Here is a 27,735-nt window from a genome sequence, read left to right as displayed (position 1 = left end):
GCCAAGCGGTCACGTCCGGAGCGGGCCGGCGCCCTCTTCAGACCCACAGTCCCCCTCCCGCGAGTCCCCAGAGGTGCGTGCAGGAAAGGGGGCACCAACGCAGGCGGGTTTCTATGTGCTAAGTGGCGTTGACATTGAACTCCAGCCCCAGTGCGTGCGTGTGTGCGCGCTCGTATCCACGCGCCTGTCTGCGTATGTGAGCCGTGGGCAGAGAGCCGGGCTAGAAGCTGCAGCAAACCACGGCCCTCGAGGAGCAGAGCCGAGCGCGCCCCCGAGCTGCCGCCCGCAGGATCTGCGAGCGCTGTAGCCATTCATGATTTTGGTGACGTTATTCCAGGAGTGGGCGAGGGAGGGCGGGGTCTCCCAGGGCTGAGCCCCGCCCCCGTCCCTATAAATACTGCTTCCCGGGCTCTTTGTGGGGCCGCGAGCTCGGTAGAGAACCCAGCGCCCCGTCTGCTCTGCAGACGCAGCTGGCAGTGGGGCTGTCTCCGGAAGGCGGACCTGCGAACGCCCAGTGCCCGCACTCGACCGCCTGTTCCCTGCCTGCCGCGCCTGTCTGCGCCCGTGACATCCTTACTCGGGACGCAGTGACCGTTTTTAAAGCACAAGGGCGTGGGTCAGCCTCCCCTAGGACTTCATGTCTGTATATTTCCCCATTCACTGGTGAGTATCCTGCGCCCTCGGTGGGCATCCGTCTCGCGGCAGTGGCTGCGGGGCCCCGGCGCCTGTTCGTACTGGCTCGGGTGCGAGGGGAGCAGGCGGCGCGGGCGCCGGGCGCTAACCCGCCGCCCTAGCCCGTGCAGAAGTCAACGTCAAGGTTGCAAAGATGGGGGTGGGGGGAGGTGGTGCTGAGAGCATCCAGACAAAGGAAGTGAACTCAAAGCCCTCACTTAAGAGACGTCTGGAAAGGTGTATATATGGTGGTGATGGGATCGGGGAGAACCAGAGGTCACGCCTGAACCCCGATAATAAAACTCCCTGTGCGGAGGGCTGTAGGAGGCGCGAGCTGTGCCTGGGGCTGGGGGGCTCCTCTCCCCGGGCCCCTCCCCTTTTTCTTTTTGTTTGCTTGCAAGTCTTGGCGTCGAGTCTGGCTGCTGCGGGGCTGAGCTGGTGCAGCCGCGGCGTTTGCAGATCTCGGAAGGGTGGGTGAAAAACACTCCCCACACGTTACCCGTCTGAAGCCACAAGCGCAAGCTTTCCTTCCATTGCCTTAACAACGGACGCGCTTTTGTGGGGGCCTAAGCTGAAGAGGAGCGGCCCTCACTGGCCCCGGCTAGAAGGAACCTAGGCCGGGCAAGGGCGGCGGAGGTTTGCACCCGACTGACTAGGAGGGATGCGCCACGACGCCCTGCTCTTTGCAGAGCGAGGCTCCAGGCCACTGGGACTTACGCGCCGGCTGCTGCTTCCTTCCTGCTCTGGGGAAGAGGAGGGGGGGGGGGGGGGGGGATGGTAGCGCTGGTGGCTTCGGAGCGCACTCTCAGGTGCCGGCGTGGAGAGCCGGCCCCGCTGGCTCTATCTTGGTGCGGTCCTGCTCAGCCCAGGCACCGGAAAGTTCACGCTTCTCGCTTCAACTTTTCGGGTCCGCGCGAAGAACCTGGCGAGAGCCTTGTGCGCGCTCGCTCTTTGGCCCAATTCTTTGGGGGTTGTGGGTGGGGGTCGGCGGCAGCCTTTCCATGACCCGGGAGGAAACTGCCTTCGGAGTCCCAGATCCTGACCCGAAACTTGCTCCAAAACCTAGTATCTTCTCTTAGACCTCTCTCCTTCTGGACTCCCCTTCCTTATCAACCTTCGAGGTGTGTGAGCCAGGTGCCATATGGGTGAAATTGAAGGCTATTGGAGGCTTTGTGCCCCCTGGCCACTCAAAACTTGCCAAGGCTCTAACTGCTTAGAGCCCGTCAGGGTTCTTATCCTCTGAGAAGTTAAGATTTGGTGTTATTTTATAGTTGATTAGCGCTTCATAGTTTGCAACCCTCCCCCCCCCCATTAGTCCTTTAGCATAACTGTGAGATGTACATTATTAAGCATCATGGTAACAAATAGGGAGGGCACCTGTGGCTCAGAGAAGTTATGTGCCTTGTTAAGATCACACAGCTCTTGAGTGGCGGGGATTGGACCAGAAGCTATTACTTCTGTTTCCAAATCCAATGCCATTCTAGTCTATAATAACCATAAAATGAAGAAGAGTTTGGTACCCGTTTCCTTAGGCATAGTCCCTCTAAAACCTGTTACACTTCTTAATTTTTTTTAAACCATGTGTAAAGGCATGAAAATATTGAGTGTTGTGCAGAGAGTACATTGACTTTGGTTGTGCTATTTGGCATTATGCTTTTGGGACCCTGAATGTGCCCACAGCTTGTGTGAAGATAATGGAATGTTTGTATCCTGCTTACGGAGTACAAAGCACTTTCACATGTCTGCCGTTGGTGGGCCAGCTTGGCCCCTCTGGAAATTTCCTTTGCAATCAGAGTCTGGGCATCCTTAAGGCTTTTAATCCAGAGGATGTTTTTCAAGCTGTAAGCTTGCAGCTGCTGTGGCTAGGGTTAGAGAAGGGGGTTGGATGGCAGATGTGAAGCTTGCAGAAAGCTGACCCCTTGGGGGCTTTAAGTGAGACATTTTACAAAAAGTACCAGAGAGACAGAAATTTAGGAGGGCAGTATTATTAGACTTGGTTTCCCTGAGGTTGACCTGTTATTATGTAATATGCAGTACAGCTGGAGAAGGGTTCAGTCCGTTTTGATATAGACAGATGGACTGAGCTACCTACTTTTTTTTTTCTAGTTCTGTCACTCAAAAGAAAATCCAGAGTCACTCTGTGCCAGTGGAGGCTAGTACAGGAGAGGAGGGAAGAGGAGGTTTGCCAGAGAGGTTTTCAGACAATGGGCTTTGTTGATTGAGGTTGAGAGCCCTGATGCTCTTGACTTGTAAGGCACTTCCTCGGGGTGTGAACTTGTTTTTCTTCAAGTTCTGTTTTGAACACCTCTCTTCCTGCCTCCAGACTGTCCCTTGATCTAACAGCAGAGTGCACCAAGAGTAGGAATGTGAACGTTTTTGTGTTGACTTTTGGTCTGGGTTTCTTGGCAGCCCTGACTATCTGAGATCGGCTGAGATGACTGAGGTGATGATGAGCACCCCGTCCATGGAGGAGATTGGCCTCAACCCCCGAAAGGATGGCCTTTCCTATCAGGTGAGTTCAGTACTGGGTTCCTTCTAGCTCTTTTTTAAAAAAAATAAATTTTTTTTTAATTCATTTTAGAAAGGAGAGAGAGAAGGAGAGAGAGAGAGGAGAGAGACAGAGAGAAAAGGAGGGGAGAAGCAGGAAGCATCAACTCCCATATGTGCCTTGACTAGGCAAGCCCAGGGTTTAGAACCGGCGACCTCAGCATTTCCAGGTCAACGCTTTATCCACTGCACCACCACAGGTCAGGCCCCTGCTAGCTCTTCAGTGTCTAGTGGCTATTGCTGGGGTTGGTAGCAGACTTGATTCTGCATCCCAGTGCCACTTATAGGAACTGCATGACCTTGGCAAAGTCCCCTAATGCTGGTAAGCCTCTACTTCTTCATTTGCAAAATGGGGCAACAATATTCTTTACCTCATGGAATTGTGATGAAGATTCAACATGATGAGAGGATGGGTATAAGGCACTCATAGTCTGTGGGACACAGTAACGGTTCAGCAAACATGAACCAATGCTATTAATTAGTCATCCTGGTGGCTGTGGACTCTCTCATTCATGGCAGCTAAGGAGGAAGTAATTTGTGCAGTTAGCTCAGGCATAACTTCCTTTCCCAGCCATACCTTAGGCAGTGGGAACATCGCTATGAGGGGCAGTAATGGGCAAGGGTGGGCTGGTGGAGGAATAGGTTTGTCAAACACCGCTTTCTTCCCCCAGCTCATGGTTGACCAACTGATTCCAACAAAGTTAATGTTCAAACTACTTAGAGTTGAGGAGAGCTTTTCCCAAAGAAAGGCTATCTCAGGAGTGCCATTGCTGGAACCTAGCTTAGAAATTGTCCTGTGTGGTAGATTCAAATACATAAAGGACCCAAAAAGTGACCTAAGTTAGAGCTTTGGATTCACAGCACAGTGCTCTTTCTGGCCTGCCATGTTGCTCTCCCACAGCTCCCGGATAGCTTCAGAACACCTTTGGTTACCCGTGGGGCAGATTTCTGAGGAGAAGACCTAGGTTGTTATATTTGGGAGAGGAAAGAGTCTGTTTTTAAGGGCAGACCTTGGCGCTGGGAAAATTGTGTAGGGTGGCTAGCCTGGGAAAGAAAAATGAGGGTGTGGTGGGCTCAGTAGGCAGATATTAATCGAATATCCTCTGTGGGCCATGCACTCTACTGATGATGCTCATTCGCTCTTGACCGTAGCTCAGAAGGGAGAATTCTGGCTTTGTTCCATGGATGAGGAAACAGACTCAGACTGAGTAGGTCACGTGGATCTGAACTACAAAGCCTTGCTCTTCTGATGGATCATGAGTCTGTACCTTGGGTTGGTTCTTGGCTAGAGTCCAGACTTGCTCTGCCTGGTCATTCCTTAGAACCATTCCAGGGGCATTTTGATTGTAAAGGAAGAAACTAATAGAAAGCCAGGTAGGTGCAATGGAGGGAGGGTGATCAAAGACTGTCTAGGGCAAAGCTAAGGTTGGGTAAGGTAGATTGGCAGGTGACAGCAGAGACACCCACAGATGTGCTTGGGAGATTCAAGAAGGCCTCTTTACTTTGTGTCTGTGTGGTCAACCCCCTTTTGCTGGATGTAAATAAATATTCAGGTGGCCTGAAGGGTGTGGGGGAAGAGGGGAATACCCTTTCCTGGTAGTTTTATACCCTCCATGTCCAGAGTGAGTCTGAGCTGGAATCGAAAGCCCCACAGCCTGTGGGAGGGCAGAAGTTTCCTGGCTCACCAGCTGGGGTGTTTTTAAATACCAGTTTCCAAGCCACTGAATCAGACTGAATCTCTCTGTGGCTACAGGTAAGATTTTCTTTCAGTTCTGAGTTTTAGATTTCCATCACAGAACCTTTCCAAACATAGTCGCCGGTATGTATTGAGTGTACTTTTTATATTCTCCTTTTGAATATGTCCCAGGATAAAGGGCCAGGTCCTGCAGGGAACCTTTCTCAGCTCTCTGAGTCCTTCAGAACATTCTTCTGGGTCTGAGGAAGAGGGCAAGTGACAACGGAGGACAGAGTGCGACACTGGGCGAGGAAGGCAGAGATGGGCCCCCACCACAGGAGAAAAAGCAGATCACTTCGGGGCTCCTAAAATGTCTTGGTGCTGCCTAAGAAAAGGGCCCTCAAATCTCCCTTGTGGGGCTAGATCGAGAGCCACCACCCAGTTCTCACAGCCCCTCAGGAAACTTGTCCCTTCTGCTTGGTTGGGGGTCACTGGCCAGTTCCAAAATATCTTACCTGGAACTTCAAAGCAGTGTGTCACAGATTTCAGAAAGGTCTTCTGAAAGGTCTTCAGAAGGTGTTGCCTGATGAAGAGAAAGGGGAGAGGTTGTCATCTTTAACCAAGCAACATCTATTGGCCACTTGCTATAGGTAATGTGCTGTGCTGTGTGTCTGCATAGAGAGGGCTCAGGGCCCATGGGGGGGGGGGGGAGCAGCAGGTACCTGACAACCAGCACACGAGCAGTCTGGTGGAGCAGTGCGGAAGCCAGGCCCAACCCACGTGTGGCTGGCAGTGACAAAACTTGGATTGAGGTCAGACTGGGTCTGGTGTTGAAAGAAAATTAGGACTTTGAGAAGGCACCTTCATCTCTAATCAAATTTTGTTGCATCTCCAGATATCCCTTGGCTTGCCCCTATTGGTGTCAGGTGCAGGGCTCTGCAGAGAGCTGACTTGACAGTTGCCATATGACAGATATTCTCTGGGCCTGCTTAAAGCTAGTGCCTTCCAATTAAACACATTCCCACCGGCACTCTGGGGATTGGCTGGGACTGCACTTGGCCAGAGCCGGTCTGCTGTGCGTGCTCAGGCTGGGCTCAGATCTGGGGGCGGAAGATCTCAGAGCGCTGTTCCTGGCATTCTGCCTGAGGGTAATAATAGTACGTGGCTTTTTACTGAGACCTGCTTTTCCAAGGAACTGAAAGTGGGAAGGAGACATCAATCCCGACTTGGCAGATGAAATAGAATCTCAGGCTTGTGACTTGACCTTGAAACAAGGTCGTAAAATAAATAGGCACTCTGGGCTTTGCCAGTCATTCTCCCACCTTCCAGACCTACCTAGAGCGAAGCCTTCCTGATTTCTCTGCCCCAGATATGACCTCTTTCAACACCTGTGGCATGCTGTGCTTTGAAATCATGCTGCACTGGGTTTTGAGGATATGGGTTCCACCTTACCTTCTCCCTGCCCAGGTCTCTGAGGGTAGGGAATGACTTCTTACCCTCTCTGTGCCCATCAGCCATCACCCTTCCTACACTCCAATCCAAGGTGCCTGCTGGCTCAGGGCCTTCCCAGAGCAGGTGCTAAGAGGATGGTGTTTGTTTCAATGATGTCCAGGCTTCTGATTCTAAAGCTGGCCACCCTCGCTCCTGCTTTAGGATCTGTAAAAGGCCTCCTCAGTCCTGTGCCTGTCATGGCTTGACATAGATGCCTTTTTACCCCCTGAAAGATTCAGGTAAGCCCTCTCTCTTGCGCTTAAGGAGATAGTGCTATTTTGTGAGCATGTATAAAAATCGACAGAGCCGGTGCCTTGTTTTGTCTTAACATTCATTTAGAGAATCAATCCAATATGAGAAATTCATGTGTGCGTACTCACTTGGCATGAATTATAACACCCACCAGGTGAGTGAGTAAATGGTTACTAGAAAGTCTGAGTACATTTTGGGCTGGCTGTGGGTGGCAGCCAGCTCACTGGGACTGAGTGGGAGGGTCTCATTCCTTAATAAATTCCTTACATTTATGTCCCTGGTGGCTGCAACTCCTTTCCCACACTGCATCTGTGGGCCTCCTGTTGTCCTGCCTTGGGACAGAAGGTTGCAGTCAAAGGCCTGCTTCCTTTTCCTAATTCAAGGAGGCAGGCCAGTGGCTGCCTGGTAGGGCCTTCCCTTGGCTCTAGGGGCTCTGAGAACATGGGATTTTGGAATGCCTCTCTCAGTGGGTCTCCTTCCACACTGCCCCTGATTGGCCTGGGTCCTGAATGGGAAAGGGTCCTGAGCATTTGCCTGGGGACACTGATGCTGCCGTAACCAAAGGGCCCCAGCACAGCATGCTGAAGCTCTGCAGTCTTACTGCACTTGCTCGGTTCTAGCTGGAGCTATGGCTCCTTAGTTTGCGTTTACAACTGTCCATGCTAAAGCATCTGGACCAAGACCTGATAACTTGATCCTTCCCTAAGGTCTTTAAATTCTTCTCTTGCCAGCTGCCCTTTGTACTCCTTCTGCTGTTCTTGGTCACATACTCCTACCCTCTGATGTCCATCCACAGTCACACAGGCAGCCGGCTGTCTTTCTCAGGGAAGCCGGGGAAGACGTGCTATAAACCAGCTGGAGCTGGGTCTTCACACGTCACCGTGCCCTGCGGGCTGTGCCTTGTGCCATCCCTTTGATCCACTGAGCTCAGAGCTTCCCTGCATCTTCCCTTGCATTTCTCAAGGCAGGAGGAAGGGATTCCCTGATGTTTTATACGGTGGGGAGGAGGGGAGGGACAGTGGGGCAGCAGCAGCCTCTTCTTGCCATAGCCCTGTCATCTGTTTCTGGCAGTCCAAGAGCCTCGGTTCTAGCTCTGCATTAGGTCTAAAGAACTGTGCTGGCTGAGAGCTAGCCTCTCCCCGGACCGAATTTCCCGGCCTCTTCTATCTTCCTGGCCCAACAATAGGCGACGCCCTTCTCTCCCCTACTTCACTCTTGATCCGAAGCAGTGACTCCTCTTCCAAAGAACAGGCTCGGTTTAATCAACAAAGTCAGGCAGCAGCTCAGAAACACATTGTTTTCACTCCCACCTGCGCCGAGCCATCCTTCATGAAGACCCCCACCCCACCCCGAGACCGGCTTTTCCCTGAGCCGGTCTCACCTGTGTAAATGCACATGATGTAATATGTGATGGATTGAGCTTCTTTTCTGAGTTAAACCTTCAGAGAGCTTCCTGCTCTGTGTCCCTGCCTCTGTCTCCCACAAGCCCTGCTCACGAGGCCATTCTGGGCATAACTCACTGGCCACCTTCGTCCCTTCCGCCTCATACCCCTTGTCTTGTTGGTTACGCTTCCCCACCCCCCACCCCCAGGCTGTGGAACTCCACATGTTCTGGCTGAGCAGCCGCTGGGAAGTCTCACGGTCACTAGGAAATCATCTTTCACAACGTCAGACTTAAAAGGCCTCAGTTGTCCCTGGAGAGACGTAAAGCTAAAATTCCAACGCACTTGGCAGGAGATGTCCAGCCAGGGACACGCCATGTTCCTGGAATCACAGCGAGTTTTCTTTCTCCTGTCCCTAAGACCTCCATCCCGCTCCCTCCTTGGTACAAATCATAATCATGTGATGCAGAACAGGCAGTTAGGGTCACATGGTTCAGAAGCACAAGGGGTCCATTTCACTGAGGGCCTGTGTCTGTACAGTCTGCCTCTCTTGGGGTCAGTATACACTCTGCTTAGATCAAGCCCACTTTGTGTGAGGGACCCAGCACCTTCCTTCCTAGGTCCAAAGCCTGTCACAAACATTGTGTGCTCTGTTTTGGAATGCCCCTGGGTTAGGGCCTGCAGAGAGCTGGAATTATTCCCATGGGGGATTCCCTCCCAGCATGCACACGTGGTCACAAGAGTGAGTCTGTAGCCCATCCAGGGAGAGAACAAGCTTTCTTCACTTTCCCAGCCAACACATTGCACACTAGAACCATACAACCAGCCTTCTCTCAAAGGGCCTGTGTTAGGACTGACGACTTAAGTGCTGGTGTGTTCGTCACTCCCTAGAGCTGGGTCTGGGTCTTAGACTGTGTTTGTTCCTACAATGCTGGACACAATGTCCTACAATAGTCGCTTACTGAGTGCTGAGTGATTGGTTAGACCCTTCCTCCCTCCCTTTCCTGCACTGAGAATGATCCCTCTGTCTTGCCCATCCCATGGTGCAGATTTTTACAGGATCAGCATTTTCTCTACATCAACTCAGTCTCCCAAGTTGGATAGAAAGGAGGATTGGACCATTAGGGAAGGGGATGAGTTTGGGTGGCGGATCTTGTGACTGGAGCCAAGAGCTATTCCTGGGTGTCTAGTGAATGTCCTGAAATGATCTTTCAGGCCCAAGTCCTAAAATAATCCTGGGAGGTTATAAAGGCAGTCCCTCATTCACAGGGAGCTCGGAGCTACGGGGCTTCACTCCCTTCCTAGCCTGCGCCACCTCTGCCGCCTGTCACTTCGCCACCTGTCCTTCCCTTGTTGCTGAGCCCACCTCAGGAGGATTCCTGATCAGAAAATCAAAGCCTGTGTCTGCTGCTTTCCTCTTCAGCTGGGGGAGGGCCCCTTACGGTACAGACCTGTCCTTGAATAAAATTAAAATTAGCTAAGCGTGTCCCCAGGCTGTTGTCCAGCTAGCACTTTGACCTCAAGGGATGTTTGGGAACTTCCTCGGCCCCCTCCCTGCTAGAATTCATTGCCTTGCACTGTCAGAAGGTCCTTTTCAGTAAACTGTGCAGAAGAGGCACCCAGGCACTTAGCTGAGGCAACATTGACTACTTGCTTCTTAACCAGGAATTTTATTGGCGCCAGTGGGAAGGAAGGTTCTGGATTTCTCAGTTGAAGTAGAATTGGCCTGAGCAAGGAAAGCATTCACTAACGTCAATCCAGAGGTCTCTAGGTCTGACATGCCTCAAATATGCGCCTGAAAGTGGTTCCCAGGCAGAATTAAGAGTATACCTTCTGCCTTTACTTTGGAGAGTGGAAACACTTGCTTAGCCACTACTGGATTTGAGAAGCATCTTTGGCTTTCCCAAGGGTGTGTGTGTGTGTGGTAATTACAAAGATAACATTTATTCCTTTTAGAAATTTAGGAAAGTATAGAGTATAAAGAAGCACATTTGCCCTGGCTGGTTGCTCAGTGGTAGAGCGTTGGCCTGGTATATGGATGTCCCAGGTTTAATTCCTGGTCAGGGTACACAGGAGAAGTGACCACCTGCTTCTCCACCCCTATTCCTATCCCTACTCTCTCTCCTTCCCTCTCCCTCTCTTCCCCTTCCTGCAGCCAAGGCTCAACTGGTTGGAGCACATTGGCCCCAGGCACTGAGGATGGCTCCATGGAACCTCCACCTCAGGTGCTAAAAATAGCTGGGGGTTGCAAGCATGGCCCCAGAGGGGCAGAGCATTGACCCCAGACCGGGGCTGCTGGGTGGATTGCAGTCTGGGTGCATGTGGGAGTCTGTCTCTCTATCTCCTCTCATCTCATTTGGAAAAGAAGAAAAAAAATTTTAAAGGAAAGAACATCCATATTCTTATTACAGGACCATTTTGTTATGTTTACTTCTAGAATATTACTATGCATCTACATATTTTTAAAAATTGAGATAATACTGCTATGGTGAATCTTTTTTTTTCACTTACTATAATATTGTGATTAGGTTCTTGTCATTTGGTCTTCTTAGTAAAATAGCATTTCATTTTGTTATGTACCATTTCTTATTGCTGAATATATTTAGGTTGTGGCATGTTTTATTCTTATAAAGAGCACTGTTCTGAGCCTTGTTTTATATAAGTCTGAATAGGTCTGATTTGTTTCCTTGATATAAATTTCTGGAAGTGGAGTTGCTGATTTAAGGAGATTCAGCGTTACAGAGGTCCTCAGGTTATAACAGTCTCAACATATGATGTTTCATGTTTACAACACTCACACCCATAAAAACTTTAAAAAATTGGGACGTGAGTGTTCAGTTTACACTTACAGACTATATGGGTGAACTAGCTTGGTGTGCGCGGTGGAAGAATACACAGTAATGGGACATATGAGTGAAGGAGTTGGTGTCCCCCAGTACGCTCAGCTACGCCATTTTGGACTGTTAAAAGCACAAGATTTCCGCTAGGGTGTGTTTCGGCTTACATCAAAATTCAGGTTATGTCACTGTCGTAGGGATGGAACTGTGTAGTAACCTGAGGACCCCATAATATTAAGCCTCTTGATTATGTATTACCTTAAAAACAAAACAAATAAAAGTTTATCAAAATATAAACTTCCAGCATTGAAAACTCTAGCAAATGGCATGTCAGGGTCTAAAATCTAGAGAAATAGAATAATGGAAGAGCTTCGTGAATTGAATCAGAAAGGTGTTTGGTTATTTGAAAGTGGTTAAGAGATGTTGTACATCTTCCTCTAGCTTGTTAATTGCTTATTTTGAGCAGAGATGATAGCAGTTGATGATGTTTAGGCAATTACCCAGCATTGCAAAATAGCTGGTGATCACATTCTTTTTTTTTTTTTTTTTTTTTTTAGCGGGAGAGACACAGAGAGAGGGACAGATAGGGATGGACAGGCAGGAAGGCAGAGAGATGAGAAGCATCAGTTCTTCATTGTGGCATCTTAGTTGTTCATTGATTGCTTTCTCATATATACCTTGACCAGGGGGCTCCAGCATAAAGGGTGACCCTTTTCTCAAGCCAGCAACCTTGGGCTCAAGCCAGTGACTTTGGGCTTTAAGCCAGCAACCTTTGGGCTCAAGTCAGCAACCATGATGTCATGTCTGTGATCCCACACTCAAGCTGATGACTCTGCGCTCAAGCTGGTGAGCCCACACTCAAGCTGGCAACCGTGGGGTTTTGAACCTGGGTCCTCTGCATCCCAGGCCGACACGCTATCCACTGCACCACTGCCTGGTCAGGCAACATTCTTGTGCCTACCAGGGGTATGGTGACAAAATCACGAGTATATGTTTTATGTACGTACTGCTCACAAAAATTAGGGGATATTTCAAAATGAATATGAAGCGATAAAAAAAGAACCATTTGATTTTTTTTTATTAAACAAGAACATCAGAAAAGCAGATGACAAGTCAAAGAAAGTTGTTCAGTTATGCAAATGAGATACAAAACCAACTTTTATTTCATTGGTGAAAATGCACTATATATATAAAAGGCTGAAAGTACTGGAGTATCTGCACATTCCCTGATCCCCTAATTTTTGTGAGCACTGTATATAAACTTTAATATATATGTATATATAAATATATGTAAATAGTAAATTTAATATATAAATATTATTTACATATTTATAAACATATAAAACATATACAACTATTTATAGATTGCCCTGCTTACCTCTTTTATTCTATTAATGACATTGGAGCATGGTGTGACTTTAAGGAAGACCAGTGAAGTTGCCTCAGCCTGGAGACCTATGAAGGTTGAACGCTTTGTCCCCTGAGCCATCTTGGTATTCCTGGGGTTCCAGGTCTGGCTCATGGTTTAGAAATATTGTTTCGGCCTGACCTGTGGTGGCGCAGTGGATAAAGCGTCGACCTGGAAATGCTGAGGTCGTCGGTTCGAAACCCTGGGCTTGCCTGGTCAAGGCACATATGGGAGTTGATGCTTCCTGCTCCTCTCCCCTTCTCTCTCTCTTCTTTCTAAAAAAAAAAAAAAAAAAAAAAAGAAATATTGTTTCACTAAAATCAAGGATGAACTGAGATCTTAGAAGTAGATCTGGATGTAATGGAAGTCTTGGGCCCCATGCTCACAGGCCATCAACCCAACAACTCTGCAAGGCTCCAGGCAGTTCACAACAAGTAAACAGTCTTAGCTAGTGTTCCAGTAAGGTCCACATACTCCTGATGGTTCAAAAGTTAATTTAGGCATTACGCAGATAAACTTTAAAAATGTTCCTGTATTTTTATGGTTACTACCTATAATAAGTAATACTAGTTTTCCATTTATGTAGTGATAGTTTTATTTTTTTTTAAATATATTTTTGGCCTAGGCTGGTTTGCTCAATGGTAGAGCATTGGCCTGGGATGTAGATGTCCTGGGTTCAATTCCCAGTCAGGGCACACAGGAGAAGTGATCATCTGCTTTTCCACCCCCCTTCTCTCTCTCTCTCTCTCTCTCTCTTTTCCTCCCACAGCCATGGCTCAATTGGCTCAAGTGAGTGGGCCTTGTGCACTGAGGATGACTCTATGGCCTCTGCCTCAGGCACTAAAAAATGGCTCCAGTTGCAACGCAATGCCCCAGATGGGCAGAGCATCACCTCCTAGTGGGCTTGCCAGGTAGATCCCATTTGGGGCATATGTGGGAGAAAGCCTGTCTCTCTGCCTCCCCTCTTCTCACTAAAAAAAAATATAAATAAATATATATATATATTTTTTAAACAAATGAGCAATGTAAAAATATAATTGAGCCATAATGTGTGCATAGATGTGGAGGAACAATGACTTCCTGACATCACTGTTGTTACCATGAAGGAATTTCTTTTTAAAAGTTGAATGTATCCTCTCAGATGGAAGCATTCTTAAAGATTAGCTAGTACTAAATTATGATTTCTGTATTTCTTTAGTCATTTGACCCCTCAGATATCACATCTGAAGGTCAGGATCCTTCCTGGCTGTTTCCTTTGGCACCTTAATATTGGATGTTTTCACGTCAAACTACTTTTTAATACCTAAAATGTTCTATGTATACATTACTTCATGTTTTAACAAAGTGTTAAAATGAGAGTAAAAGTTTCCCTGGGGTTCACGGAAACTTTCTAAGGGATATGACAGCAGAGAGTGTTTTTGGAAAATCAATTTCCACATCTTCAACTTCCTTCTGTTGCTTTTCTAAAATTGCATTTCCTGAAGACAGGCTTTTCCAGTTTTCTTTTTCTACTTTTCCTATCACAGTTACCATCCTCCCCCTCTGATAAAATAAGGACCTGCTTTTCACCCTCCTGAATATTTTAAGGTGCTTTTCCCCAACATATAGAAATCTAATGAATCATTGAAAATGTTACTGTCTAGGAAGCTCTATAAATCCCTCCTATCTATCACATTAAGAAACCAATCTCAAAAAATGTACCTTTGTGTTTAATAATTATTTGTGGTATGTTCATTGATCAGCTGTATACTAACAGCTGCAATAAGCCCATTCAGAATTTTTTTTATTAATAAGCCTTAGGGACATAAGACAAAACCTTAAATCAGTTTATATACATAAGTACATTTTTTTATTGCACAAAAGTATGAAACGCTAATGACTTAAAACTTTCAAACATAAAAATATGTTAAGAAAATTCCTATAGGGAAGTAGACTGGAAAGACAGTTTTAAGTTGAGAAAAGAATAAGATTTGACTTAAGGGCTTGTTTATGAGTGTTTTTTTTTAAATAGGCAATTGTTGATATCAAGTTGCTGTGGTATTGATCAGCCACTGAGTACATTCAAAAGATTGGCATAAAAGTTTTATTTTAAAATGTTAAGATTTATAACATAGCAGACATTTTAGGTGTCAGTTTAAAAACATATGAAAGGAGACACAGTTTTCCAAAATTCTTTTAGGGGACACACAAACAAAATTTTGAACATTTACTATAGGATGTCAGGTGGGAGGGCGCCTTTGAGACTGGGCAATCCCCTATCAGCTGTGGGAATGCGCTCCACAGTAGCATGGCATTTGGTCACGTAGGTGTTATTTAGATATTGCCAGTAACACAGCTCAAATCCTCTCAGCACAGTGGGATTACAGACTACGAATCTGGGTAATTGATGTTTAATCTTGGCTTTGCCACTGTCTGTGTCAGCTCAGGCAATTCACCTCACCTGTTTGAGACTTGATTCCCCTGTCTTCAGGGGAGAGTCAATTGTATCATTTTTATTAGAACATTGTGAAGTGAAATCTGCCATCCTGATCCTAAATCGGCCACTGGAGTTAAAAAATCTGCTCTCTTGCCTGACCAGGCGGTGGCGCAATGGATAGAGCGTCGACCTGGGACATGGAGGACTCAGGCTTGAGACCCCGAGGTTGCCAGCTTGAGCGTGGGCTCATCGAGTTTGAGCAAGGCTCACCAGCTTGGACCCAAGGTCGCTGGCTGGAGCAAGGGGTTACTCGGTCTGCTGAAGGCCCGCGGTCAAGGCACATATGAGAAAGCAATCAATGAACAACTAAGGTGTAGCAGCAAAAAACTGATGATTGATGCTTCTCATCTCTCTCTGTTCCTGTCTGTCTGTCCCTCTCTCTGACTCTCTCTCTGTATCTGTAAAAAAAAAAATCTGCTCTCTTCCTTATGTCAGCCTTTCAGATATTGAAGGCAGTTTTTATGTTCCCCTTAAATCTTTTCCAGTTTTAAAATATATTGACCCTCAACCTTCACTCACATGGTCATCATCCTGAGGGGGTTTGTCTTCTCCAGGCCAGTAGTTCTCAAACTTTTTGGTCTCAGTCCCTTTTATAGTCTTAAAAATGATTTAGGATCCCCAGAGATATTTGTTTATGTGGATTAGATCTTCTGATTATATCTTTTATGGATTATATCTTTAAAAACTTCTATTTCTTAATTCCTTTAAAAATAGCAGAAAACCATTACATGTTACTATAAATCACAGTTTGTAATAAAAACAAATCCATTTTTCAAAACAAAGAGAGGTTAGCCAGAAGAAAAGCATTGTTTTACATTTTTGCAAATCTGTTTGGTATCCGTCTTAATAGGAAACAGCTAGATTCTTCTATCTGCTTCTGCCCTCTGTCTGTTGTGTGTGTTGGTTAGAGTAAATTAAGAAAATCTGGCCTATGCAGATACATAGTTAGAAAAGGAAGAAATATTTTAATAGCCTTTTAATATGTTTTTCTTTAATATTTTACCTAAACTCAACAAGTGGTGGTTTCTTTTTTTTTCTTTTTTTTTTTCATTTTTCTGAAGCTGGAAACAGGGAGAGACAGTCAGACAGACTCCCGCATGCGCCCGACCGGGATCCACCCGGCACGCCCACCAGGGGCGACGCTCTGCCCACCAGGGGGCGATGCTCTGCCTATCCTGGGTGTCGCCATTTGCGACCAGAGCCACTCTAGCGCCTGAGGCAGAGGCCACAGAGCCATCCCCAGCGCCCAGGCCATCTTTGCTCCAATGGAGCCTTGGCTGCGGGAGGGGAAGAGAGAGACAGAGAGGAAAGCGCGGCGGAGGGGTGGAGAAGCAAATGGGCGCTTCTCCTGTGTGCCCTGGCCGGGAATCGAACCCGGGTCCTCCGCACGCTAGGCCGACGCTCTACCGCTGAGCCAACTGGCCAGGGCAAGTGGTGGTTTCTTAAAGGTTAGTGGCCATGTGGAATCTGAAACCTTATCAATGAATTTCCTGTACTCTTACATTAAAATTCATTAGCCTGTCTTGCATTTTGAATGACTCTTTTACCCATGCTTGGTTTTGTAATATGGTACATTGATCATTTAGAAAATATCGACTCACTGAGTTATGCAGATCTTCCAGAATGTTGACACATTTCATTTTATGTCAAAAAAGCACTTTGTTAATATCTCCACTGGCTTCATCAGAAGTTCTTCGAATGTTGGGAAACTGTCAAGCTTATAGTCACTAATATAAGTTTTCCAAAATTCTGATTTTTGCTTGAAAGTTCAATTTTTATTACTGGTAACAAATAACATCAGTCATTTTCTTTGACTTGAGAGGCTCATTTTACTCATTTTTGAGAACATGTCTGCTAAATAACCAAATTTGCACAACCCTAGTTTGTTGGTCATTTTTTCAAATAAAAATGGTGTTCCGTGGAAAAAGTGGCTAGTTCAGCCTGCAGCTCAGTCACGTAAGTGCTTTTCCCCCTCCAGACAACCATTGTGCTTTGATATGCAGCAAGTGTTTTATGCTGACTTTCCATTTCATCACACAGAATATTAAAACAACATGCGCTCAAGAGTCAATATTTAATAAAATTAGTGCTTCATTTCAAACATTATTTTTTAGTTAAGAGCATGAGGTGGTGAAGAATATAGTGACTGCAAGTATAGTTTGTATCACTGCATTCATGAGTTCCAGCTAAGGTGCCAGCAATTTCGCCCACCATTGTTTCTTATACGATTAGTGCAAGTCTAAACTCAGGAAAAATGCAAATAACATTTTAGGATTATTAATAAAATGTTTAACTCCATGGATACTCCGTCTCTGAAAGAACCTTGGGAATTGAGCTCTAGATTGGACAGAATATGTCTGATAAGAGGACAGCAGGTCCTTTACCTTCTTGTTGGTATAGACAGGGTCTATGAGATGAGTGGACCACTAGGAATATAGCCCTGTTTGCTTCAGTGTTTTTAGCATTGATACTGTAGTTATGACCAAATAAAATTTCCAGGCCTCTTTTATAGGACCTACAATCAAGCAAGGCTTCCTGTTTGGGAAGGAAAAAGATTTTAATTTAAAGATACATAAATCAGCTGATGACCTCACTTTGGGACAAGGTGAATTGGAGGTGATAGATGTCATCCAAGTGGAGATGTTTCACAGCTTGTGGGAAGATGGAAGTATAGCTGTAGACTGGGGAACCGTCAGGTGAAGTCAGGAAGTTGCCTGAGTCTGGAGAAAATTCTAAAATGACTGCAAGTCCAGAGAGGCACAAGGAAGATGAGGTTAGACAGGTCGGATGAACCTGAGCAGGGTCATGAGAATGAGGAGAATGTAGAATGTAAGGCTGCAGAGGTGCTGGTGACTGAGGCTGGGCAGAGGCCACGGGGTGGGGCTGTAAGGAAGCCCTAGAGACTTGGGAGAGAGTTGTTTCCATGCAGGGGTGGGTTTGGAAGCCACTTGGTAGGGGTTAGGGAGGGATCCCCAGGCTCCCATGGAAGGCTGTGAGACCAGGCCAAATTGTCAAGATTTTTGTCTCCAAAATGAAGAATGAGGGAATGGTTGGAAAGGCAGTATGTCAGTCTGGGTTTTCTGAGAGAGAGGAGGTGTGGCAGTGTGACCTTTGAGTAGCACCAATGGAGAAAAAGATAAAGATATCTGTTACCCCCAGGAGCCCAAAGGTGACCGGGGGAGTCTTCTTTCTAAAGGACAATGATGATATACATGATAGGATGTGGGTATTTTAAATCATCTATGCCAGATAACTGCAGTCTTTTCTCACTGTTCTGGAGAACTTGGAGAAACGTTCTCCAACATTCCCAAAGCCCCCTCAGTTCACTGAGCCCACAGAGTTATCAGTAGCAATTAGTGCTAATTAATTGGAATTTGAAACGCTTGACTTGCAGGATGGGTGTGGGTTTGAGAGATGTTTATGAAAGATGGTGTTTATCCAGAGGATTTCCTTTTCTTTTAAGTCCAGGCTAAAGGCTTAAGCATCTTTAATCCAAAGGAAGGAGACCCAACAGTTGTTATACAGCCTCAAATCTCTGCGCAAGTCTTTCATAGAATCAGTAGCACTAGAGAAGGGTAGGAGAGGGGAAGGTGAATATTCCATAGCCCAAGTCCAGAGGAGAGTTGAGCAAGGTCAGAGTCTCAAAGATGGGGAATGAGTTGATTCACATCTTATTGGAGACTGAAGAATGTTCTGCCCTCCCTGAATTTAGTCAGTAGCCACTCTGCCCCTTTGCTATAATTTTTTATGTTCTTACCAGCCACAATTCACTTCGCAAAGTCAGTAGAATGTAAATAATGATGATGAGGATGAAGAGGATGATAAAGTAGCAGGAGATAAGTATTTCAAAGAACATATTTCTTGCCTTTACTTATTGTTAGGGGCAAAAGACGGGGTGTACTTTTCATTTGAATTAATTGCTGCTCATTCATTCAGCCTTTAGAGAACGGACTGCTGGTAGACATCTGCCCATTGTTATAAACCAGCCATTCCTAGGAAGGAAGAAACACACCAAGCCAACATTGTTCTCCTGGAAAAATAAGAAAACCAGACTTTGGGAAGCTGAGGGGTGGGCGGGTCCGACCCCTGCAGGAGGCTGAGGAGGAGGTGCATAATGGGAAGACCTCTAGTTTTAGGGGCACTCACTGTAAGACCGGGATCTGAGTAAGACAGTGACTTTCAAACCAGCTGGCTAACCCATGCCCTAGCCTAGGAAAACATAGGTGCTGGGAGGGAAGTAATGAAGTCAAACCATTTCTTCAAAGACCCTGGCCTAGAATGTGTGAGCATAATCCCAGGAGGGCTGCTAACTTGCTCCTGTCCCAAGCCCTAGCTATTGACTTTCCAGTCCCTCACTCTAAATCAGGGGTCGGGAACCTATGACTCGCGAGCCAGATGTGGCTCTTTTGATGGCTGCATCTGGCTTGCAGACAAATCTTTAATAATAATAAAAAATAACATTAAAAATATAAAACATTCTCTCATGTATTACAATCCATTCATTTCCTACCGCTCCTGTTCATAAATGCGGGTGGCCGGAGCCAATCACAGCTGTCCTCCGGGACAACACCAAATTTTTATTGGATAATGCGTAAGGTACACGAGTCGTTGTATGGCTCTCATGGAATTACATTTTAAAATATGTGGTGTTCATAGCTCTCTTAGCCAAAAAGGTTCCCGACCCCTGCTCTAAATGGTCCTTGGAGACCCAAGCTTTACCTAATAAAAACCATCATTAGGAATTTAAAATTTACAGAACATGTTCACACATACCTGTATTTCATTCTCTCAAAAGCCCTGTAAGATGGGAATTAGCAGTAATCCCAGTTTATAGATGAAGAGCTAGGGGTTGGGCCTCCACTTCTTTGAGCCTTTCAGGTACCGTGCCGGTGCTCAACATGCAGCATCATGGCAGTCTTCCAACAATACTGTAAAGTGAAAATTCCTTCCTCATTTTATTCAGGAGGCAACTGAGGCTCAGAGAAGTTAAAATGACTCTATCATGGTCATGGAGACAATATGACTTGTGGCCAGGTAGAAGCTAGATCTTTCAGATTGCTGTCGGAGTGGCCATTTTCCATAGCAGCTTGGAAGCTGACTTTTTCCAGCTCTGAAACCAGAGGGGAGAGGCTCACTGTGCGGTTTTATACATAGAAGCAGATCCCTCTCGGTTCCTCAGGGCGCTACCTGCTTATTCATCTCAGGCCCTCTGCCTGCTCTACCTCCCCTGTCCACCCCACCCTGGCACGCCTCCGTCCACCCCAGCACGAGGGAGCAGGATGTTCAAGCTCCCGAGGTCTCAGCTTGCAGAGCTGGTAATTAGCCCTTTGTGTCCAGTTAACCACATTTCATCTCCTCTACCTGCCGGTGTCCGCTTTCCCTATTAGCATCTCTCAGCTCTTTGCCGAGCCCTCCGCCCTCCTTGTGGCCAGCTCAGGTTGTTTGCCAGGGATGATGGCTGAGGGACGCCATGCACACAGGGGAGGGCTGGTCCAACCAGAATCACTCACATTTTCCATCCGAAGTGCCAGACACCTCTCTCCTCTCCCTGCCCCGGAGACAGCCAGGTTCAGGTCACCTGGTTTAGAAGCAGACAGTTGATAGCTAGGCCCCCAAATTTCAGGCCTTTGGAGCCTGGGTGTTGCCTTTCAGTTCCCCCTCCATGGCTGAAATGGGAGCTGACAGGCAACTTTTATACTGAAGCAAAAAGCCTGCTGACTAATTCCTCATCTCTGGGGGCTCAGCTTCAGTCTGCTCTGAGGCTGCCTGTGCCGGTCCATCAGCCAACCATCTTGAGTTTTCTCGGGTGGTCCTGCTTTTGTGGTCCTCATTCATGTTTGTGCTGTCCAATGCAGTAGCCACAGGTAGCTATTTAAATTTATATTTAAACATAGCGCATACATTCATATTAATAAAAATGATAAATTTTATATTAGTAAATTATAAATTTATAGTAATAAAAATCAAAGAAAATTAAAAGTTTTAACTTTGTATTAGGTGCTCAGTAGCCACATGTGGCCAGCGGCTACTGTTGGGCAGCACAGACAGGAAACATTTCCATTAACGCAGAAAGTTCTGTCAGGCAGCTCTGATCGATACAGCCAGATATTCTAGTGTATTGGCACCCAGACCACATCTCACAGATTATTTCTTCCTCCTAGAAGGTCCTAAAGTTCTCTTGACCTTTCCAGTGAATCCATTTGAATTCCTAAAACATCTGAAGATGTGTCGCCTCTAAAAGGCACCATTACCAAGCTCGAATGAATGCCTGCTTTCTCGCCACCGTGGGACACATGGGACCCGGGGTATTCTTGATGTGTGTGATCTTCAAAACATCACTTTGTTTGCAAAAGAGGAAACTTGGAGTGGCTATTAGTTTTGTCCCAGCTATCGGCCCTGACAGCTGACTGTGACAGCTGGAGGTGGAATCCGGGGATGGCAGAGGGAGCAGAGGACAGAGCCGAGAGGGTCCCAGCTGGGGATGGATGCTTCTCACTCTCCCCTGTCCCGGGAGCGAGGGTGCGCAATGCCTCTCAGAGCCTCCCATCATCCTTTCTGGACCTCTTGGCATGAGCCTTTGCTGCAGAATGAAGAGGAAGGGCTGTTTTTGTTTTTGTTTTTGGCCTTTCCCATGTCCAGGGAGAAGGGGCGCTTTGGGGTAAGAGGTTTAACCAGAAGCACTTTCTCCTTGGAACGAGGCAGTTCCTTATTCCCTGCCAGTTCCTGCAGGCAAACAGCATGCCGGGCTGGCCTGCCGCCTCAACCCTACCTGTCATGTGCTTGGCAAGGCTGACTTGAGTCCTTTTTTCCACTGCCTTCCCCACCCTGTTAAATAGCAGTTGCAACCTCTCATTTTTCTGCTGCCTAGATGATTAAAAAGCATGACTTAGTGGAAAAATCTTGACCTCCTTAGGGTCAGCCTCTTAAGCAGCTGTTGTAGATAAGATTGTGCTGGCAAGATACTCAGCAGTACTTTGCAAGGCTTTCTGTCTGTGTGTAAGGAAATGAGATGCTGTTTGCCTCTGGGTGCCTTTTGTTTGTCTTGGGAGAGAGCTGCAATTTTCAGAGGCATAGATTGGTATTATCTGATAATAAAATAAAATCTCTGATGGAAGGGTTAGATTATCATAGTAATTTTTTAAAATATAATTAACAGGCTTTAAAAATTTTTTTTTTTTTAATTTGATGGCGCCTGCTTTGAACAATTCAGGAAGCAAAGTTCTCAGACTTCCCCTAAGGACTTAAAAGACTAAATTGTGCAGCTCCTGGTATGAAAGGCATTGTTTGGAGTTCTTTTAATTATTCTGTTAGTATTGCTGCCTCTTGTTTGCAGATTGAACACTTACCTTAGTCCTGTTGAAACTGCTCCAAAAAGGACATTCCAATTTGAATTTAGCTTATGTCCTCAAAGTATTTTGTTATATTTGCATTTGCCAAGAACTTGCATCCATCTAGTGAGATAAGAAAGTCACTTTGCCTCTCAAAGGGAGAAACTGAGGAACAGGTGATTGAGAGGACTTGGTTGGGTTATACAAGTGATGTCAAGGACACAGTGAGACTCTGGGATCTGTGGCTTGACCCAGTGTCTTATCAAATGAACTCCTTACTTGAAGTCCTTCAGGTCTGTGTTTGGGTCCAGGATCAGCCACTTCCTAGCTCCGTGGCCTTGAGGAAGTCACTGGCCCTCTCTGTGCTTCAGTGTCCTCATCTATAACAATAGGGATCACACCACTACATATTTCATAGGACTATTGTGAAAATAGAGATTCTGATCAACAAATATGCCCGGCATATCTTCCACCATCATCATGATTTTAACATCCCCCCGCCCACCAATTTTAGTTGAAGACCTATCTATTCCCAGCTTAAAACAAAATCCCCTGCTCTCCACCCTTATTGTTGTCCTCCTCTTACTGTTGGCCTTGCTGCTTCTTGTCCCTTTCACTCTTGCTCAGCTTGGGTGACCATAGTTAGAATCTGGCTGCCTCCTCTTTCACCCGGGGAGTCACAAGGTAAGCACAGCCATGGGCTTGAGGTCAGAATGTAGAGACAGGGGGCCGAGTCTGTCCTGGGCCAGGTGTCTGTCCCCTTTTGATATTTCACAGCTCTGTCTCAGGTCCTGACGATTTAGACCAACCGTCTGGACTGGGAAGCTGAGGTTCTGGACCTAGCTGCCCAGAGGGGCATCCTAGGGCCTCCAGCAGCCAGATGGGCATTTAAAACCCAGAATCTTGTCCACTTTCCCTGGTCAGTTTTCTGTCTGTGAAATGATCATGTTCACCCAGGGGCATCCATTCATTTTGCAGAAGGTACAGGCGTGGAAAACAGAAGATCTGGGTTTGAATCCTCCTCATCCACATGACCCTCAGAGCCCCAGGGTCTCACTGCTCCTGGGGGTTGGCGAGGCCGAAAGGAGGTGATGTCTGAGAGAGCTTTGTAGGCTGTAGCTTGCTTTCCACTCATTGGGACTCCCCTCGCTCACTCCCTGAGTTTGTGCTTAGAAGGGCACCCTGTGTTGTCACCCACAGGGAGGGGCTCCAGCTCCACGGAGAGATGAAGTGAGGAGTGACCTCCTGGCTCAGCACATGTGAGTCTGTGTGCTCAGCACTGTCCAAGGGCACGTTTGGCCACGTCAGGCACGTTTGGCCTGCACGGTTGGCTACGTCAGGAAGAGAAATCCCACGCTGGGGGTCAGCCTGCCCTGTGCTATCTTTCAGTCCCACTCCCCTAGCCGCTCCGCTGCCTTGTTTTCCTCCTGTCTGCCATTAGGGTACTTTTTATAAGGCTTGTTAAGTCTTTAATGATGCCTGGTTGTGCAGCTGGCTTAAGGTTTAATCCCTAGCAATAGGGCTTTATTGGATAAATGGTTAATAATCACTTGTCTGCAGGGATTAGGGAGGTTTCATTGAGGCCCATGATCCCGGGAGCCCTGCATGACCTGTGACGTGGTCAGTGACTTGACTGGGACAGCACTGCTTGGTGTTGGGTGCAGCCAAATGCAGCACTCTCAGCACCACAGATGCTGGGAAGGTTGGAGATTGTGGGAGAGCACTTCTACCTCTGGGGAGCAGAGGGCACCTGTCTGTTGCAGTGAACTTGTCTGGACCTGAGCATGGGCAGTCCCCATGATCTTTTTGAATGTGTGTTTCCACCCAGTCCTGGTTTTGCTCTTTCTTTCTTTTGCCATTAATAAGCTGTGTGACCTCGAGCAAGTCTCCTCCTGACCACTCTGGGCCCCAGTTTCCTCATCTGTCATATAGAGAGGTTGGAAAAGAGACGGTCTTGAAGGTTATTCTGTGAGCCCCAGTGTCCCAGACAGAGGCTTCTCTCCCCAGCTCCGGGATGTGTCACCGAGGTGAATGGAAGGGACCAGCAGCCCATCGGATTAAGTACTTAAGCCGCTGGACAAAGAATTGGGTCAGCTGTAGTCACAGGGCAGTGTGTGCGAAGGGACTGCATAGAGACCTTCGACTTTGTAGCCTGGTTTGGGGTTGCTCCCAGCTCTGGGCAGTACACACAGTAGCATTTTTTTAAAAGCCTCGTTGATGGGACTCTAGAGAGAGAAGTTAAGTCCTTTCAGGTGTAGAGCCGCCAAGGAGCCAGGAGTTGCTCACAGGTGAGAAAGGAGCCTGGGGTTTTGTACCTGGCTTGCCTGTGACTGGGGCCACAACCTCATCCCGTAGCTGGCTTTGATTTGACAGTTGCGTAGTGATCAGGACCCATCTATTGGAGGAGCGGGGGTAGTATTGGGACATGGGCATGGGGGTCGACAGACCTAGGTCTGAGTCTCCTCCCACCGTCCATTTCCAGGCTGCATGGCTTGGGCAACCTGTTTCTCCAAGTCTGAGATTCTTTAAGATAGTATTGGCAACACCTATTTTTCAGTATGACTATGTTAGTTCAAAATTACTTATGTAAAGCACCAGGTAGCTGGCTCATATTAGGTGCCAATAATGATCCCGGGAGGAACTTAGCGTACGGGACCTGTTATACGCTTTGGACTGCTGGAGTAAAATGCTCACTATAAACAGATGTGACTTACTGGGGATGACATAGTTTTGAATTCTTTTATCAGAAATAAAATAAACCAAAAGGTGCAAACAGAGCTACCCCATCTTTTGGACCAGTGGTGCTACTCTGAAAACGTTCAGCTTCAAGCTGAAGGATGGTGTCTCATGCTGCCCCAGAATTCACTGCCTGGCTCCTGCCCTACACCTGGACCCCAGTACCCCAGGCGGAGCACAGTCTGCGGCACACAGCCCGTGCTCAGTCCTGCACGTGTTTGTGAAATGAAGGAATGGAACTTCTCTTTTTAGATCTATACATGACCAGGTGCTTGATCTGCTTCTATTTCAGATCTTCCCCGACCCGTCAGACTTTGACCGCTGTTGCAAACTGAAGGACCGTCTGCCCTCCATAGTGGTGGAGCCCACAGAGGGGGAGGTGGAGAGTGGGGAGCTGCGGTGGCCCCCTGAGGAGTTCTTGGTCCAGGAGGATGAGCAGGACAACTGTGAAGAGACAGAGAAAGAGAACAAGGAGCAGTAGAGTCCCCGACTCCACCGGGTCGCACGAGATGGCATCTGTACCTGAACTGTGTTCTTTCCCATTGTGATGGAAGAAGAGAGTGAGCCACAACTGTTCTGAAACGTCAGACAGTGGCTTCCATTTTGCACCTGCGAATCACTGAGTTGGTCTTCTTTTCTTTTCTTTTCTTTTTTTGAACTGTGTTGAGCAGTGGAGCCCTCTGCGACACTTTGCAAGGCCTTCTGAGAAAGGAAGCTGCTTAGAGCAGGGGTGGGGGGTGCGGGGAAGCTTTGGTCTTTGAGATCATTATCTGAACTCAAGCAGCTAGAGGCAGTGGTGGGATTCCAGTGGTCTCTGGGGGGAGGGGGGAAGGGGTGCTCAGCGAGCAAGCAACATTTGGGGTAAGAAAACAAATGCCAGACAGAAAGAGAAAATACACATTTTAAAGAAAACATTGAGCAGAGAAGCGCAGCCAGGAAGTCCTGTAGCTCGGTGGCATTTGCTCTGGCTGCTGGGGGCAGCAACCAAGTCTTCATCTCTCTCCCCAGCTTCGCCCACCGCCAGCCTTTGCTTTTATTTCAGGTGTGTTGTCTGTTGCAGGGGAGGCTGGTAAAGGAGGCAGTGTAACGCGGCTGCCCACAGAGCCAGCTGGAGGTGAGGCTCCGGAAGGAAACGGTCTCCCGTTCCTTCTCCAGGGACCCTCTGCTCCTGGCTGGGGCAGGTTCACATACTTGCGGTCATCTGGAGGGTTTTTTGTTTGTTTGTTTGTTTGTTTGTTTTATTTCGTTTTAAGAGGCAGTTGCTTTTGAGTTTCTCTTCCCTGGTTTATCCTTTTTGCCCTCAGCCCTTTGGGGATTAGGGAGAGTACTTTCTGCCCTTGTTGGAGGACCGACGTGGACACTTGGACATGAAGGTCCTTTTCAGCTGCTCCCCCCAGACCTGCTCTCAGTCTGGGGCACAGAGCAGGAGGGCTCTCCCAGGCTGGCCCTCTCTTCTCCCTGCTGTGACCCTTCCCGGCCCCTGGCCACAGCCATCAGGCAAAGGCGGCTCCCAGCCCTGCGGTGGGTTCCAGCAAGCCTGGTGAGCCGCAGTACCCACTGCCATGTGGCCTGTCTTCCTGGTGGGAGCTGGGTAGAGAGCAGAGTAGGCTTTCTCTGTTTCTTGTTGGGGAGCTGAGCTTTAGCGCAGGTCCCGAGAGCTGGCGAAGCCTCGGAATTTCTGGACGGGGCGAGGTGGCTCTGGGGCAGCAGCCCAGGGATGGAGTTTGAAACTAAAGGGTGTCATGAGGTCTTGGTTCCTCCCCGTGTGTTCCTGGATGCAGGACGGAGGACGGTGTGGCGAGGAAGCACTGCATGGTGGTCCTCATCACTCCCCACCTCCATCCTGTCCCCTGCAAGGGTCTAGTTCCACAAGAAGTTAGCCTTGGACTCAGAGCTTCATGTCATAGTTCAGAACCACCAGGAGCAGCAGGGTGCAGGACAGGCTCTTTAAACCACCCCTATCTCAGAGCAGACTGTGCCTCCAAGAGATGGCTCGAGAGCCCCCCTGGGCCTGAGCCCTGCCAGTTGAGGCACCTGTGTGCCCCCTCAGGTGTCCAGTCAATCCAGGTTGACCCCGGTTTCAGACTTGTGTATAAGTAAGGTTGTACTTAATACCTCCAGGTCTGGGGAATGTTGGGCAGGAGGACCAGGGTGTGCTGTTCATACATCAGCAGAATTTGGTTCTGGGCAGCCAACACTCTCCCATCCCCCTCGCTCCCTTCCTCTGTGTCGTCTGCTTGTGTTACCCACACTGATGGCAATAACTTCTTCCAGCTCCTCGAGGAAGGGGGAGTGGCCGCAGCCGGCGCTGTGGGTGTCTCTCTCTTACTCTCCCTGTCCTGCTCCGGCTGCAGAGAGCCTTTCCTCTGCCTCTCAGTCCCTCGTGGCAGCATTTCTCATCTTGTGCCTCCCTTGTGGATGGGGTCTTGCCTTTTAAAATCCTGTGTTTCCATGTCCCTTTCTCATGTGCTCTCCTGTATCTGTCCGTGTGATAGGAACGTGCTTGTAAACTGCATAACAGATGTACTTTGTGTATATGTGTTTATGGGGTGGTTTATTATTTTTGCTGGTTGCTAGACCCCTTAGTGTGACCATTGGGAGTCTGAGCAGGCCAGAGGCTGACAGCCCCAGGACCCTCAGCGGTGAGCCTGTTGGGGGGGGGGGGGTCCAGACACTCTGAACAAGTGGCTGAGCTCCTGTCTGGCCTCCTTTTTTTTTTTTTTTTTTAAGTATCTTGTGTGTATTTCTAACTGATTGTATTGGAGAAAAAAAAACTAGTATTTCAGTAAAAATGCCTGTTGTAAGATGAACCTCCTGTAACTTCTATCTGTTCTTTTTTGAGGCTCAGGGAGAAACTAGCTTTTTTTTTTTTTTTCCAAACTACTTTTTGTCACTGTGACAGTTGTAAATAAAGTTTGAAAATGCTTTCCA

General features: G+C 47.5%; 1 protein-coding gene across 1 annotated transcript; it reads left to right on the top strand.

Annotated features, from left to right (window-relative positions):
- Positions 1-400: 400 nt before the first annotated feature.
- Positions 401-27,735, top strand: LBH (LBH regulator of WNT signaling pathway). Its single transcript, XM_066378596.1, has 3 exons — positions 401-663; positions 3,082-3,184; positions 25,097-27,735. The coding sequence occupies exons 1-3, from the start codon at positions 638-640 to the stop codon at positions 25,283-25,285; spliced, it is 318 nt and encodes a 105-aa protein (XP_066234693.1). The 5' UTR covers positions 401-637; the 3' UTR covers positions 25,286-27,735.

The sequence above is a fragment of the Saccopteryx leptura genome, chromosome 3 (genome assembly GCF_036850995.1).
Source record: "Saccopteryx leptura isolate mSacLep1 chromosome 3, mSacLep1_pri_phased_curated, whole genome shotgun sequence".
NCBI classification, from domain to species: domain Eukaryota; kingdom Metazoa; phylum Chordata; class Mammalia; order Chiroptera; family Emballonuridae; genus Saccopteryx; species Saccopteryx leptura.
The sequence above is the reverse complement of the archived record's forward strand: the minus strand, read 5'-3'. Positions and strand labels throughout refer to the sequence as shown.

Excerpts from the sequence above, each read along its gene's own strand:
- LBH (XM_066378596.1), top strand. The coding sequence starts at position 638 with ATGTCTGTATATTTCCCCATTCACTG. Across the intron at positions 664-3,081 it reads GTATATTTCCCCATTCACTG|CCCTGACTATCTGAGATCGG; the intron begins GTGAGTATCCTG and ends GTTTCTTGGCAG. Across the intron at positions 3,185-25,096 it reads AGGATGGCCTTTCCTATCAG|ATCTTCCCCGACCCGTCAGA; the intron begins GTGAGTTCAGTA and ends CTTCTATTTCAG.